General features: G+C 41.5%; 1 protein-coding gene and 1 pseudogene across 1 annotated transcript; both read left to right on the top strand.

The window, feature by feature from the left end:
* Positions 1–980: 980 nt before the first annotated feature.
* LOC137072787 (B-cell receptor CD22-like) lies at positions 981–4,227 on the top strand. The gene is made up of 9 exons (XM_067440713.1): positions 981–1,176; positions 1,344–1,387; positions 1,727–2,068; positions 2,144–2,404; positions 2,492–2,692; positions 2,848–2,947; positions 3,028–3,082; positions 3,170–3,241; positions 3,316–4,227. The coding sequence occupies exons 2-9, from the start codon at positions 1,345–1,347 to the stop codon at positions 3,385–3,387; spliced, it is 1,146 nt and encodes a 381-aa protein (XP_067296814.1). The 5' UTR covers positions 981–1,176; position 1,344; the 3' UTR covers positions 3,388–4,227.
* Positions 4,228–13,001: 8,774 nt separating this feature from the next.
* On the top strand, positions 13,002–15,255 carry LOC137073760 (B-cell receptor CD22-like; annotated as a pseudogene).
* Positions 15,256–17,350: the final 2,095 nt, after the last annotated feature.

The following is a 17,350-nucleotide window of genomic DNA, read 5'->3' as shown; positions in this document are numbered from 1 at the left end:
GTGTTGCTTCCCAAGCTGTCCCCAAGTTCAATGGCTCCCAGAACTTGTCTCAGTGGTCATCCTCCCTGCCTGCCGTCGTGATGTCTGTCCCCTGCCCAGATGTTTAGACTGTCACTCATCATCTACCCTCTTGTGTCTTGTTGAACTGTCTTGTTAATAAACTGTCCTTGTTCACTCTGCATCTGGGTCCTCCATTTCAGTATACCTGACAGTGTGGAGCACTTTTATAATAGATGGATGCGCTTTTTAGACTTCAAGTTCAGGACCGCCATTATAAAGCTTGAAAGATCCAGGATATTTATTAATATAACTCTGAGTGTTTGTCTGAAAGAAGAATGTCATATACACCTAGGATGACTTGAGTGTGAGTAAATCATGGGGTAATTTGAATTTTTGGATGAACTATCCTTTATGTTCCCCAGACTACTTGATAACTCGGCTCTATTAAAAGCAGAGTTATTGGAGTTGAGTTGGTGAAGAGATGCCGGAAGTATTGTTTCGGTATCCTCCAGTTATGACGGACAGAATAAGATTACAAGCTCTTTTCATTTAAAACTCACTGTAATACGGCATTACCAGACTTTACACCTTCTGTGAGTTTTCTCAGTTCATCATTATAGCCATTGCCATCCTAAACTCAATATCGCTAAACATATTCACAATAGATTTTTTGCCGTTTGACTGGATTTATGTGGCATATCTAGAGGGATTTGTAACATGAGGGCCTTTAGATGAATATTTACTGAAGAAGTTCAACAGAAACTGTTATTCACAAAAATGTGTTGGACAGCAACAAAGAAAGAAAAAGAGGAAGGAGCACACAGAAGTGTTGATCTTCATTGGGTGTCATCTTTAGTTTCAGGAGTATTTCAGTGTCCTCTGATTAAGAATAATCACTGGTGTGTTCTCAGTGTTTGAATGAATGCATCAGGACGTGTTTTTGAGTTTTTCTTTGAACTTGACACACGTCTTAAAAACAGTGATGCTCATCTGTCCACCTAGTGTGTGTTCTCATATAATTTACACCAGTGTCATGTGACATAAGGAGGAGCATTATTTTATCCAGATGAGGAACTGTTGAGAGTCAGGAAGGCAAACAAACTTTGACATAAAGTTCTCATGGTCAAGCTCTGTCAGCTCTCTTTTGTTTTCTGCTGCAGGTTACAGTAAAGTAAGGTAGGACAGTTCTCTAAATATGTCTAATGGATTCATCCTGAGCTGCAGACTCACAGATTGACTTGTTGCTGCCTGATGAAAATGATCAACATCTGTCTGAAACCACACAAAAACCCTTACGTGTGTTATATTTGTGTGATGTTAATCATCTGCTTAATGTCTTCCAGAATGTTTCGTCTTTTCTCTCTGATTTCTCTGCTTGTGATTCCTGGTGAGTCTGAAGCAAAACCTTATATTAAGTTACTTCACTGGAGATTAGACGGTTAAACAACATGCCAAATGTCCACAATGCCAAACCTATATGTTGCTTTTGTTTTATTGTGTATTTGGATGTTTACAGGAAATGTAAAGTAAAACTGAAGAGAAGTGTTTGTAATGAACAGAAACTATATAAAGGCCATCAACGCAAACAGTGAAACAGAAGATTTATAAAGAAAATCTAACTTGCTTTTGTTATTTAGAGAAAAACATTGAAATAAAACCTCAAATACACTGCCCGGTTTAAGAGATGACTTTTAAAATCAGCGTTTTCCCGTTTTATATTTTCCAGGGATTTACGGTCAGGAATGGAAGGTTCAGTACTCCAGTATGAGTAAATGTGTCCTAAAGGGTTCATCAACAGTTTTATCAGGCATTTATAAACACCCAAATCATCTCACTGTAACAGAGACATTTTGGGCTGTAAACCCAGCTAAAGGTGAGGCCATCAATCTGTTGGATCGTCCAGATTACAGAGACAGAGTTCAGTACTTCCCCAATAAAGGCCAAACATTCGGTCTCAGACTCAGTAATGTGAGACGTGAGGATGAAGAAATGTACTGCCTCAGAATCCTGACAAATAAAGAAAAAGAAAGATTTCTGGGTTATCCTGGGCTTGAGCTCAAAGTCACAGGTACAGTCAAACTAATATTGCTCTGACAGATGTGATTCTGCTCTTTCATATTAAATCAGTTTTGTCTGATTTCAGAGCTCAGAGTGGAGATTCCTGAAGAGGTCGTTGAGAAACAATCCCCAGTTTTAATCTGTAAGACCACCTGTAACCTCTCGAATAAAGCAACCTTTCTCTGGTATAAAAACGGCAAGCCTTTATCCGATTGGAGCGGCGGGAATGAGCTGTTGCTGGAGTCGGTCAGCAGTGATGATACGGGAAACTACAGCTGTGCAGCGAGAGGTCAGGAGAGAGATCAGGAACATCTGTCGTCTCCTGCCGTCACTCTCAGCGTCAGATGTACGTCACACACTTTCACCTGTTCAGCTAAACTCAATCCTGACTGATCAAATGATCGACTGTGAGTAATATGAGTCTTTTCTTCAGATCCTCCAAAGAGCGTCTCAGTGTCCGTCAGTCCGTCTGTAATAGTGGAGGGAGATTCAGTGACTCTGAGCTGCAGCAGTGACTCAAACCCTCCTGCTGTGAACTTCAGCTGGTTTAAGGAGAATCAAACCTCAGCTGTTGGATCTGGACAGAGTTTCAGCATCTCCAGCTTTAACTCCAGTTTCAGTGGACGCTTCTACTGTGAGGCTCAAAATAAATATGGCTCTCAGAGATCAGCGTCTGTTTCACTCTCTGTTAAAGGTGAGAATCTCAGTAGTTTTGTAGGTCATTGTCTGTATGTAGTGGGTGAAAGCACTGGTCTCAGAAGAGTTTCTCTCTTTCTCTCGTCTGCACAGCTGAAGATATAAAGCCTTTAATCACAGTCCCAGTGGGAATCACTGCAGCCGTTGTCATGACTGTGATACTGATGCTCGTCGTCGGGCTGTTGATCAGAAGGTGAGAGAGACTCTGTGTCTGGACCGTCATGAAGATTCACAGTCGGTTTGTGTTCATGTTCATTTCTTCTTCTCTCACAGGAAACGAGCGACTTCATCAGAAGAGCGAAACCACAGAGGATCACGAGTGGCAACAGTGTGGCAATCTTCTCTTGCTTCTTCTCTTGTGTGTCCTGTCAGTTATAAAAGGAGAATTAACTCTCTCATCATTGTGTGTCATCAGGTCGAGTCTCCTGAGGACGCCTACATGACCCTTGACCTCAAGTCCAGATGTGCTGAATACGACACACTGGATGTGAGTTATTCTGCTGCTGTTGTGAAGGTGTAACAAGATCTTATTTGTGACGCATATGTTCACTTCTTCTCTAGAATATGAAGAGATCCTGTGACACAGATGACCCTGAAGACCAGGACCCTGTTTATTATAACATGGACAAATGATGAATCCAAGTGGTCATGTAATGTCTTTTTAAAATTATAATTTACTTTTGCAATTTAAGTCTTTCAGTCATTAGTAAGATTTGCACTCTCTCTGACCTAACTGTTTTATTTTATTATTTTTTTTTTATGGTAGTGAAGGTATTTTTTTCTTACTTGAGCAACTTTAGTAAAGTCAGTTTACTGTTAATATGATTAAAGGTGCAATGTGTGATTTTTAGCGGCATCCAGTGGTGAGGTTGTGAATTGCACCCCCCAACGCTCCCTTTCGGAGCACATAGCTACGGGGCTGAGACAGGACAAAGATGTCGTCCTCTGAGGCAGAGAGTGACTAGCGCTCTGTAGAGCAGTTTGTCCGTTTAGGGCTACTGTAGAAACATGACGACGCAAAATGACCATTTCACTGTAAGGGGAAGCGCGGTGTATGTAGATAGAAATTGCTCATTTAAATGTAATAAAAACATATGGTACATGAAGTAAGTGAAGTAATTATACTCCACTGAAAACATATTTATGTATTTTATATTTGATTTCAGTCAATAGATCCTCATAAATACTACACACTGAACCTTTAAAGGGCTAGTTCGCCCATAAAAGCATTTAAAGGGGGGGGGGGGGGTGAAATGCTGTTTCATGCATACTGATCTTTTTACACTGTTAAAGACTTGGAATCCCATACTAAACATAGACAAAGTTTCAAAAGTTAAGGTGGACGTTTGATGGGAGTATTTCTTTGTCAAAAATACTACTTCCGGTTAGTCATAAGTTTCGGCAAGTTTTTTGCGATCATGCGTCCCCTTTGATGTTAGTGGGGGCGGAATATCCTTGTATGGGCCTTACGGACAATTCTACCGGAAGCGCGTGAGAGAGAGAGAGGGAGAGAGCGAAAGCAACAGCCTACGCCCATCAAAGCGCTGGCTCGTAGGCTGCGCTGCACAGGTGATGTGCACAACTAACAATGTCACCCAAAAAAGTGCGTTTTTGGGTGCCAGACCAAGACAGTCCTGCACAGATTCCCCAAAAACCCGCGTTAAGGCAACAGTGGATGTAATTTGCTTTTCCGGATCAGCAACTGAGTTGCGCGAATGTTTATATCTGTTCGCTGCATTTCGGTGCCGACTGTTTCATAAACAAGGCCCAGCTCGACGCCGGCTTTTCCCAATCGCCTAATGCTGAAGGATGGAGCAGTCCCAACGTTAGAAGGGTGAGTGAGACTGCTTCAAATGTCTGTGTTTTTTTTAGTCCGCTTACTGTCTACACAAACCACGCGTAAACACACAAACACACGTGCACAACTGCACTTCCCACATGTACACCTTCAAAGACAAAAATACGACGATATAATTCAAGTATAAATATGTAAATAACACAAGCCGCTAAGCATATTATATAGTTAGTGTATAACTTGTAACTTACCACATAGAGACGTCCTGCTCTAGTCGTTTTTGCTGCTGCTCCTGTTCAACTGCAGCCTCTGGGTCTGATTCCGGATCATAGATGTATGGCTGTATCTGATTAAAAGCCATATTTTTATTTTGAATAAAGTTTTTTTCCCGCTGTTAGGGATGAGACAGCTTTACGACGCACTCGACTCAACACACAGCGCGCTGCTGCACACGTCATTATTTAGCTCCGCTCACACGACACGCCCCCACCCGCTCGGCTTTTTTCGGAAAGACTCGGAACAGCGCATCTTTCTTATATAATTATTTAAAAAATAAAGAATTTTCGGAGATATGCAGGATGCAATGCTACTCTATAGGTACTCAAGATTGACATGACACTGACTGAAACTGAGTGTTTCACCCCCCCTTTAATCACATTCAAGTTGTTCCAAATAAATTATGAAAATAAATTTCTTTGTTCTGCTGAACAGAAAGGAAGATATTTGGAAGAATGTTTGTAACCAAGACGATATCGGCAGCCATTGACTATGATACTGGGGAAAAAATACTATGGTAGTCAATGGCTGCCGAGATCTGCTTGGTTACAAACACTCTTCCAAATATATTCCTTTGTGTTCAGCAGAACAAAGACACTCATACAGGTTTCAAACAACTTAAGGGAGAGTAAATGATGAGAGAATTTTCATTTTTGGGTGAACTGTCCCTTTAACCTCCTACTTTTATCATCTGTAGTGTTTATTATGGTATTTGTAGAATTATGCTTTTTATTCTTTTGGATGCGGGTATATAATAAATTATTTGTATTCAAATGTAGTGTTTTGATTGATGTCATTCCTTTTTAGGAATCTTATCAATCTATTTTTTATGAATTCTAGTCATTGATAGCTGTATTAATTGAATCATTCATTTTTATATTCCTTATGTTGCATTATTATCCTTTTACATGCTGATGTTTTTAATTCTTAATATATATTCTATGCTCTAATATGTTTGATTTAATTCTTAATATATATTCTATGCTCTAATATGTTTGATTATTTCCAAATGTAAGACCTTTGGTGTCTCTTGTGTGCTGTAAGATCAAGTGAGTGTTTTTAGCATCAAAATCTATGTACGTGATGATGTATCCTAGTCCTTTGCCATCCCATCATGAACTATATTTCCCATACACTTTTGCCTGAACTCATTATCTGATTACATCCACCTGTGTGTCATTAGCTTGTTAATCTCTGTGCATATAAACCCTGTGTTTTCTTGCACTTTTTGTGATGTCTTGCACGTTACACTGCATTTCTGAGCATTATTTCTGGTTTTGAGCTTCTGCTTGTCTTCCTGGATTTCTCTGTTTCCCTGTGTTTTGTACTCTGTTATTATCTGGATTGCCTTTGGTTTTGACCCTATTCTTGGATTTTGATTGTGGATTTTCCTTAATTAATAAAGCTGTGTTTGGATTTGTAACTCAAGTCTCTGAGCAGTTACGTAACAGAAGACTTGGCTAATTACACATCCAACAACTGAGTGCATTTCAGATCATCATGGACCTGGTCAATCTGATATTGTGTCTTTGTCAGGAGTACCCATTGATTGAGTACTATGTTTGTCAGTTTTGTGAGCTGTCATATCGAGTGCCATTTGAAGAAGTTGCATTTAAATAATTTTTTTGTTACGGGCTCAACAATCCCATTAAATCTTGGCTTCCTGGAGGTGTTCAGCAATTCCTAGTCTTATGATCTTATGCCCAATGCTCACAACTTTTCCCAAATCCTCACTTGTCATGTCATGGTCGCCATACCAGAGCCTCTTCACACATGGCCGCCACACCAGAGCCTCTTCAAACATGGCCGCCACACCAGAGCCTCTTCACACATGGCTGCCACACCAGAGCCTCTTCACACATGGCCGCCACACTAGAGCCTCTTCATGACATGGCCACCACACCAGAGCCTCTTCACACATGGCCGCCACACCAGAGCCCCTTCATTAAATGTCCACCACACCAGAGCCTCTTCACACATGGCCGCCACACCAGAGCCTCTTCACACATGGCCGCCACACCAGAGCCTCTTCACACATGGCCGCCACACCAGAGCCTCTTCACAACATGGCCACCACACCAGAGCCCCTTTATGACATGGCTGCCACACCAGAGCTTTTTTCACAACATGGCTGCCACACCAGAGCTTATTCATGACATGGCCACTACACCAGAGCCTCTTCACGAAGTGGCTGCTACACCAGAGCTTCTTTGTGACATGGCCACCACACCAGAACCTCTTCATGAAGTGGCCACTACACCAGAGCCTCTTCACAACATGGCCACCACACCAGAGCCTCTTCACGACATGGCCACCACACCAGAGCTTCTTCACAACATGGCCACCACACCAGAGCCTCTACACAACATGGCCACCACACCAGAGCTTCTTCACGACATGGCCACCATACCAGAGCCTCTTCACACCATGGCCACCGCACCAGAGCTTCTTCACGACATGACCACCACACCAGATCTTCTTCACAACATTGCCACCACACCAGAGCCTCTTCACGAGTTGGCCACCACACCAGAGCCTTTTCACAACATGGCCACCACACCAGAGCCTCTTCACAACATGACAACCATACCAGAGCCTCTTCACGAGATGGCCACCACACCAGAGCCTCTTCATGACATGGCCACCACACCAGAGCATCTTCACGATATGGCCTCCATGCCAGAGCCTCTTCACAACATGAACGCTATGCCAGAGCCTCTCCACAACATGGCCGTCACACCAGATACTCTTCACGACATGGCTGCCACACCAGAGCCTCTTCATGACATGGCCACCACACCAGAGCCTCTTTACAACATAACCGCCACACCAGAGCCTCTTCACAACGTGACTGCCACACCAGAGCCTCTTCATGACATTGCTGCCACCCCAGAGATTTTTTTACAACATGGCCTCTGTGTCAGAGCATCTTCATGACATGGCCACCACACCAGAGCTCACAACATGGCTGCCACACCAGAGCCTCTTCACAACATGACCGCCACGCCAGAGCCTCTTCACAACATGGCCATCACACCAGAGCCTCTTCACAACATGGCCTCCATGCCAGAGCTTCTTCACAACATAGCCGCCACGCCACAGCCTCTTCAGGACATGGCCACCACACCAGAGCCTCTTCACGACATGGCCACCACACCAGAGCCTCTTCACCACACCAGAGCCTCTTCACGACATGGCCACCACTCCAGAGTCTCCAGCAATCATGGACACCATGCCAGAGCCTCTTCACGATATGTACACCAAACCAGTCTCCAGCCATTATAGACGACACAATAAAACAAGTAACATATGCATAAACAAACTTAATTCGATTTCATGGCAACTCCAAAGGTAAGTTCTACATTTTCATAAATGTTTATTTCCCACCAATATAAATTGTCCTGCATCTGTGAGAGTTTGGGCGGGCTTTTGAAACCGCCACTCTACTTCCTGCTCTCTACTGCACAGACTCGGGTCCCAAATCAGCGCAAGATGTCAGCGCCATATTCAGAGGTTGGCAGCTTCACTTTTATTCAGTGGAAGGTATTGTCCATTTTTTTTACGGTCTATGGTCAGGTCAGTGAGCGCTGTACAGGTGCAGAGTGACGGTCTGATCATAAACTTGTGAGAGTTCAGTTATGAAATAAAGGGAAGAAGCACAAAGATTTCGAACACAAGATTTCATGGTTCACTCTTTGACTACTTTTATTTCATGAAAGAGATATAAAAGCAAGTTGGAATTTGTGTTATCATGGACTTTTGTTATCAATTGCATCGTGTGGCTTTGTTCTGTTTTCCCGCTCCTAATCATTGGTTAATTTAGGTGAGCTGTGTTTAATTAATTACCTTTATTCTTGTTGGCTATTTAATGATGCTTTCCAGGTAGGTTTCTGAGCCTGTAAATTACAACTTCATACCATGACTCACAACTTTGTAGTGTTTAAGGCAAAGTCACGCCAAACTGCCTGAGTACAAGAAATTGTGGTAGCTAGATTTAAATAAAGAGAAAACTTATAACGTTATCATGATCCTGCAAACCTCAAAGGCTATGACTTCATTAAATAAATGTGAGCTTCACGTTTCAGAGCATTCTAATGCCTGCACACAACAATGCTTAAGATTGTTTAAGTTCAGAGCAGTGTGCGGTCAATGAATACCATGCATTATAATGCCAAGCAAATTCTTAATGTGCAACGCTTTGACCCAGATAACTCGTTGAATCATGAAATTAAAGAGCGTGAAGGCGAAAAATCTGTATTTCACATTTTAATGGTAGGTAGGCCTACACAGACACGCGCTGCCTCATACATGAGGGATTCACTCTTTCATAGCGTCACAAATAAAAGTAATGTTAAGTCTCACATAAGGTTGTTGGGGTTTTGTAAATAAATTCAGAGTATCCTATGTATCAAGTATAGTCTGGCTTCTCTATTCCTCCGATCACGCATGATCAGATTCTGAAATTAGTCAAGGAACCGCGTTCCCTACCCCGTTGAGGTACGCTACCTCCAATGATTTCAGGAGCCGCGCTCCTCTTAGACACGCTGTCTTTAGTAGTTACGCAATCTGACGCATAGAATTCAACAGTCCGTCACACAGACATTTACAGCCTTTGAGCTGCCCTATCGGCAATTCAAAATGCCTCATCTAACATGGCTGTAAGGCTACAAGCGATTCAGAACCAACAACATAGAACTTTATCTCTCCAATTCTTATGCTTCAGGAATTTTTATCCATACAACGCTCGTTGGTAATGTTAAGTCTCACATAGTTGTTGGGGGTTTGTAAATAAATTCAGAGTGTCCTATGTATCAAGTTTAGTCTGGCTTCTATATTCCTCTGATCACGTATGATCAGATTATGAAATTAGTCAAGGAACCGTGTTCCCTACCCTTTTGAGGTACGCTACCTCCAATGATTTCAGGAGCCACGCTCCTCTTAGACACGCTGTCTTTAGTAGTTATCTGACGCATAGAATTCAACAACGTTATTGTGTTGGAGGATTCTGTTTCAAGGATGTATCTCAAGCTGCCTAGTATGGCAGCACGAGTATCTTTGAGCCTAAGCCTTTCGCCAAATCAAAGATTGTCAATTAATTTCATTCTCAAAGTGGTCCTGACTGAACTATAATAAAACAATGGTTATTTTTCATAAGGGCTGGAATGCGGCATTAGTTCTTTCATGCAGTCAGTCCTTTACCGATCATGGTATGTTATGGTGTGTTTTTCCTACCTGTCTCACTGTCTGGAGATTTATGATTAAACTTGGAGTATTTTGAGAGATTCTTCTGTCTTTGTCTTCCTGCCTGAACACCAGTGTTACAACAGTAATATTTCCACAAAAAGAAGGCGCAAAGGGACAGTAAATCGTAAAATGCAAAAAATGCTCCAATATGGTTTTTTGTGTGTGATGACTATTTACCCAAGAAGTCAAAACTTCACCAATGTCCTTTCAACATTTTGTTCACAGCGTTGCAGTGCGAAAACATAAAGGTAAATATTGTGGCAAATTGATGCATAGACATGTTTTTCAGTAAGTATTACATTAGCTTTGGTTTCAGTTGTATTCTCAATATTCTATAACTTGAACGTCATTAAACTTCATTTTAATTTGTCATGTGTGTTGATTTAAGAGCGCATGATTATGTAGAATCTGCCATAGTGAAGGATTTTCCACTCACACAGAGGAAATTAAGAAACACAGGAAGGGTGTTAACATTATTGAAACAAAGTTCTCCAAACAGATCGGCTCTCATTTTAATACACAAACCTTACACTGACGCGAGGTAGGACAGTTATCTAATTATTTACAGTTTATGTGCAGATTGATTGATTGTTGTTGCTGTCTTAGGAAAAATTATGTATCTGAAATCATGCAAATACTATTACTTTAATAATCATGAAAACTTTGTCTTCCAGAATGATTTGTCTTTTACCTCTGGTTACTCTGCTCGGGATTCCAGGTGAGTCTCAACCTAAACCTTGTTTTTTTTTGGAAGTTATTGTTTCTAAACTAATTGTCCACAGCATAAGCTCATATGTTGATCTTGTTTTATTTAGAGGCTATTAACTTTTCGAAATTAACCTGTTTACTTCGTAGCACTGGTTGAAAATAATAACATTTTACCATTATGGTGTTCAGTGTTTGCTTTAGTTGGGTTCTTGACTCTTGAAATTGAGTTCCCTTTTAAGGGAACTTGCGCTGTGTCAAGTGCTGCGGGGATGCTTCTACATGATTGCGTCATAAAGCACTCATGAAATCAGTCCAGTAGCGTGATGGGATATCATAGGCAGGTGACATTATTGACCAGGTAACTATAAAGCACCCCTGAACCAGACAATGTCAGCTTCTGTGTATTCCCAAGTGCTGTTTCAAATCATTTGTCAATAAGTGTCTTTCTGTAAAACAACAACAACAACAAAAAATGGCTTAACAAGCAATTCAGACAGTGTGTCTCCCTGTACTCGTTATATTACGGATGGGGACACGCATGTGCTCTGTGTTGATTGTCTGGGACTGGAGCATGCTCAAGCAGCCTTCGAGGGGACTGACTGTGAGCACTGTGAGGCTGAGCTGCTGAAGAACATGGATGACAAGTGTGAAGAACTAGGAAGAGAAACAATAGCGGAGATTAGGAGTATTGCTGATTTGTCTCTTCTGGCCACCAAGGAGATGGCCAAGTCTATCGGCCATTCAATGGCAGCCCTGGTGGACATGGAGAGATATCTGTGGCTGAATTTATCAGAGATTAAAGAAAGGGATGAAACGTTTCTGTTGGATGTTCCTATCTCCCCTGCTGGCTTGTTCGGCAATTTAGGTAATGTAGTTGTTGAAAGGTTTCAAGAGATAAAGAAACAAGCAGCAGCGTTTCAAAAATTCCTTCCTTGCAAATCTCACATTCATGTTGCTGCTGGGCCGAGTGTGTCCTCCTTATACCAAAACAGAATACAGAAACCGGAGAGCGTTGCTGCCCGAGCCCCTCCACAAAGAGACTAGGGGTCGGCGCACCAATCACAAGTCTTCCAGGCGTAAAGCAGATCTGAGGACTGTTATTTTCTCCAGGAAGGCTTCGGCAAAGAAGCCCTGATGACAGTGGTGTCAGGTATTTGATGGTATTCCCCTTGAAAGACTGGTTCCTTTAGTACATTTTCTGGCAGTGTGGAACCAAATATCCACCCAAATTCAACGGGGTGGTACCCACAGTGGTCAGCCCGTAGCAGGCTCTGGTTATGGAACAAGAAGTACAGACTCTCTTGCTGAAAGAGGCTTTAGAGGGGGGTCCCTCCTCACAGCAGAGAGTCAGGGTTTTACAGCTGGTACTTTATAGGTCTGAAGAAGGATGGAGGGCTGTGTCCCATTCTAGATCTGCATCAGCTAAATTGTGCAGTCAAGAAACTAAAGTTCAAAATGCACACTCTGAAACCGATTGTGTTAGATTAGGTCTGATGTGTCACAACAGATTTAAAGGACGCATATTTCGATGTTTCCATCCTTCCTCAACACAGGAAGTTCCTCAGGTTTGCTTTTGAGGGCGAAGCATACCACTATCAGGTTCTTTCTTTCAGTCTAAAAACTATCTCGCCGCACATACACGAAGTTCAGTTCTGGCTCCTCTGAGATTTCAGGGCATCCGCATGCTGAACTATATGGAAGATTTGCTCGTTCGGGCACAGTCAAAGAAGCTGACGTCGTTGCTTAGCACTAAAGATAAATGCATCCCTCCAGAGTCTGGGCTGGGTCCAGAGTCTGTGGAGCGGCCATCAGCTATCCTGGCACATAAACCAGCTGAACAGTGTTATTCTAAACCCCCCATTGGTTGGCTTAAACCAGGGCTCTTACCCCAGTGTAGTTCCATTACTAAGCCAGGCAAAAACTGTTGTTAAAAAGTCAAGGGTCAAGAACCCAACTAAAGCAAACACTGATCACTGAAGACAAAAGAAAACACTGGTCACTTCAAACTAAACTTTTATTTGTAACCAAAAATCAACATCTAAATCTTCGTTAATTATCTGTAAGAAATTCTGTAGGTCTATGACAGAAATAAAGTCCCAATCGCAGACAAATGCCTGAAATCATTGGCAAATTGGTGTTCGCTCTCGTGCGTGACAATCACGTAGCATGAATTATCAAAGACATGATCTGAGAAAATCCCAGATGAGTCGCTGACACACGTGAGATATATTTGGCATGCTAAATATCTACACCCGTCTGCAATTTAAAATCCTGCTGTGTGAAACATGTTCTGACTGAAAAGGACATCGGCGAGAGAGCAAGATACAGGGCAGCGGGAGGTTCAGGGAGGAGTTATAGACCAGTATTTCAATAGATTTATTTACAGTTATATATCAAACAAACAAAGCACAAACATTTGCTTGACCAGCTGCATTAGCAGCACATTATGGTCATGATCCATTGTTCAAAAACAAGTTTATCAGGCACTTATAAACACCCAGATAATTTCACTGTGACCAAGATATTTTGGACTCATAAAGCCAGCTGATTTCAAGGTCATCAATCTGTTGGAGCAGTCAGTTCAGTATTTTCACATTAAAGACCTATCCTTCATTCTCAAACTCAGTAATGTGAGACGTGAGGATGAAGAAATGTACTGCCTCAGAATCCTGACAAATGTAGAAAAGCAAAGATTTGTGGGTTTTCCTGGGATTGAGCTCAAAGTCACAGGTACAGTCAAACTAATTTTGCTCTGACAGATTTGACTCTGCTCTTTCATATAAAATCAGTTTTGTCTGATTTCAGAGCTCAGAGTGGAGATTCCTGAAGAGGTCGTTGAGAAACAATCCCCAGTTTTAGTCTGTAAGACCACCTGTAACCTCTCAGATAAAGCAACCTTTCTCTGGTATAAAAACGGCAAGCCTTTATCCGAATGGAGTGGCAGGAATGAGCTGTTGCTGGAGTCGGTCAGCAGTGATGATACGGGAAACTACAGCTGTGCAGCGAGAGATCAGGAGAGAGATCAGGAACATCTGTCGTCTCCTGCCGTCACTCTCAGCGTCAGATATACGTCACACACTTTCACCTGTTCAGCTAAACTCAATCCTGACTGATCAAATGATCGACTGTGAGTAATATGAGTCTTTTCTTCAGATCCTCCAAAGAGCGTCTCAGTGTCTGTCAGTCCGTCTGTAATAGTGGAGGGAGATTCAGTGACTCTGAGCTGCAGCAGTGATTCAAACCCTCCTGCAGAAATCAGCTGGTTTAAAGGAGGAATACTTCTGGGATCTGGCGACACCTACAGGATCACTAATATTGAGTCTGAGGCCAGTGGAAAATATGAATGCTCTGCTAGAAACAAACATGGATCTCAGATCTCTGCTCCTGTGAACGTGAATCTCATGTGTGAGTCTGCCTTTACTTTTGATCAGTTCTGGATGATAACTGTTTAATCATTGGGGTCTTACTGAATCCCATTTTTTTTTTAAATCTTCAGATCCTTCAAATCTGAAGAATTTGGACAGCGTCTCAGTGTCCGTCAGTCCGTCTGAAATAGTGGAGGGAGATTCAGTGACTCTGAGCTGCAGCAGTGACTCAAACCCTCCTGCTGTGAACTTCAGCTGGTTTAAGGAGGATCAAACCTCAGCTGTTGGATCTGGACAGAGTTTCAGCATCTCCAGCTTTAGCTCCAGTTTCAGTGGACGCTTCTACTGTGAGGCTCAGAATAAATATGGCTCTCAGAGATCAGCGTCTGTTTCACTCTCTGTTTACCACCTCAACAGACGTAGGTATTGTTTTGCTGGTACTTGTATTTAAATGTCTGAAACCGAAAGGGTTAACGGTGAGAATCTCAGTAGTTTTGTAGGTCATTGTCTGTATGTAGTGGGTGAAAGCACTGGTCTCAGAAGAGTTTCTCTCTTTCTCTCGTCTGCACAGCTGAAGCTATAAAGAATTTAATCACAGTCCCAGTGGGAATCACTGCAGCCGTTGTCATGACTGTGATACTGATGCTCGTCGTCGGGCTGTTGATCAGAAGGTGAGAGAGACTCTGTATCTGGACCGTCATAAAGATTCACAGTCGGTTTGTGTTCATGTTCATTTCTTCTTCTCTCACAGGAAACGAGCGACTTCATCAGAAGAGCGAAACCACAGAGGATCACGAGTGGCAACAGTGTGGCAATCTTCTCTTGCTTCTTCTCTTGTGTGTCCTGTCAGTTATAAAAGGAGAATTAACTCTCTCATCATTGTGTGTCATCAGGTCGAGTCTCCTGAGGACGCCTACATGACCCTTGACCCCAAGTCCAGATGTGCTGAATACGACACACTGGATGTGAGTTATTCTGCTGCTTTTGTGAAGGTGTAATATGAGATCTTATCTGTGACGCATATGTTCACTTCTTCTCTAGAAAATGAAGAGATCCTGTGACACAGATGACCCTGAAGACCAGGATTCTACATATAATAACATAGACAAATGATTAATCCAAGTGGTCATATCATGTCTTTGTTAAATTATTTACTTTTCCCCTTTAGATTCACTTATAACATATCCACTCTCTCTGACTTAACAGTTGATGTTTAAAAAAAATCCTACTAGTGAAGATGTTTTGTTCTTATTGAGCAACCTTAGCAAAATCAGTTTACTGTTACTATGATTAAAGATGCAATGTGTGATTTTTAGCGGCATCTAGTGGTGAGGTTGTGAATTGCACCCCAAACACTCACCCCTCCCTTTCAGAGAACATACACAGCAAAATAAAGAGTTAATTAACTCTACTCAGAGTACATATGGTCCCTCTCTACATAGAGTTAAAATAACTATGAATCAGTGTTAAAGTTATAAAGCTAATTAAGTGATTCATTAAGTGATGATTGTGCATTAATGATGAACACCTGCTGTTAAGAAATCACTGAAGGATAGAGAAACACAAGAACTACAACTGATTCAGCCACAGCCTTAGATGAAATCAACTGAAGATACAAGAAGACATTAAATCTCTGAAGATCTCATCAGAGGATTAAACAACTCCACAAACAGCATTACCAGCTTCACACATTACTAACAGACTGACGTTATACATCTACAGAAGCTCTTGTTGAGAATCAATAGATGTTGATGATTTATTGAAAATTATAATTTAGTTTGTAGTCATCGTTATGGAGATCAGTGTTTGCTTTAGTTGGGCTCTTGACCTTTGACTTTTTTAACATATTTTTTTTCTCTGGGTGCTGCAACAGTTGGTGAGAACAGAAAGAGAACATTGATGATGGCAGATGATGTTGGCTTGTTGTTGATGATACAGTTGTTAACCTCATATAGTGGCCTTATTTGCTGATCTCCTGAGAATTGATTATAATAGCCTTATGACTCTACAGGAATGATTATACTTCTAACTCCTTTGTGCTTTTCTCACACACAGACATCAATAATCAGACTATGAATCTCTAAAACTGTGACATGCTTCATGCCACAATGCATTCTTGGTGCATCATGCTAAACTCATCCATGGCTCCCAGAATGCACTGTGGCATGAAGCATGTCACTATTGTTGAGCCACAGGCTGAATCTTGATGTCTGTGTATAAGAGAAACTCACAAGAGTTTAGTGCACAGTCTGTTTTTAAACTTATTCAGCTTTTCTGATTAAAAAAAGCTCTGTTAATTCGTAATAAGAGCTTCTGTAGACGTATAAAAGACAATGTTACAACAGTCTGGTTAGTAATGTGTGAAGCTGGTAATGCTGTTTGTGGAGTTGTTTAATCCTCTGCTGAGATCTTCAGAGATCTAATGTCTTCTTTTATCTTCAGTTGATTTCATCTAAGACTGTGGCTGAAGTCAGTTGTAGTTCATGTTATTCTGTCCTTCACTGATTCTGCTTGTTAACAGCAGGTGTTTATCACTGATGCTCAATCATCACTTAATTAATCACTTAATTATGTCATTAACTTTAACACTGATTCAGTTATTTTAAATCTATGTAGAGAGGGACCATATGTTCTCTAAGTATAGGTAATTTAACTTTGGGGATTTTGCTGTGTATAGAAGCTACGGTGGCTGACACAGGACAAAAATGTTGACTTTGGAGGGCAGAGAGTGACTAGCGCTCTGTAGAGCAGTTTGTCCGTTTAGGGCTACTGTAGAAACATGACGACGCAAAATGACCATTTCACTGTACGGGGAAGCGCGGTGAATGTAGATAGAAATTGCTCATTTAAATGTAATAAAAACATATGGTACATGAAGTAAGTTCCATATACTCCACTGAAAACACAGTTGTGTATATTATATTGGATTTCTGTCAATAGATCCTCATAAATACTACACACTGAACCTTTAATCATTTACTCACCCTCAAGTTGTTCCAAGCCTGTATGAGTGACTTTGTTCTGCTGAAAACAAAGGAATATATTTGGAAGAATGTTTGTAACCAAGCAGATCTCAGCAGCCATTGACTATGATACTGGGGGAAAATTCCATGGTAGTCAATGGCTGCTGAGATCTGCTTGGTTACAAACATTCTTCCAAATACATTCCTTTGTTTTCAGCAGAACAAAGACACCCATAAAGGTTTCA

This window comes from Pseudorasbora parva, chromosome 4 (genome assembly GCF_024679245.1).
Source record: "Pseudorasbora parva isolate DD20220531a chromosome 4, ASM2467924v1, whole genome shotgun sequence".
In the NCBI taxonomy this organism is placed as follows: domain Eukaryota; kingdom Metazoa; phylum Chordata; class Actinopteri; order Cypriniformes; family Gobionidae; genus Pseudorasbora; species Pseudorasbora parva.
This window is presented reverse-complemented; position numbering and strand designations above follow the sequence as displayed.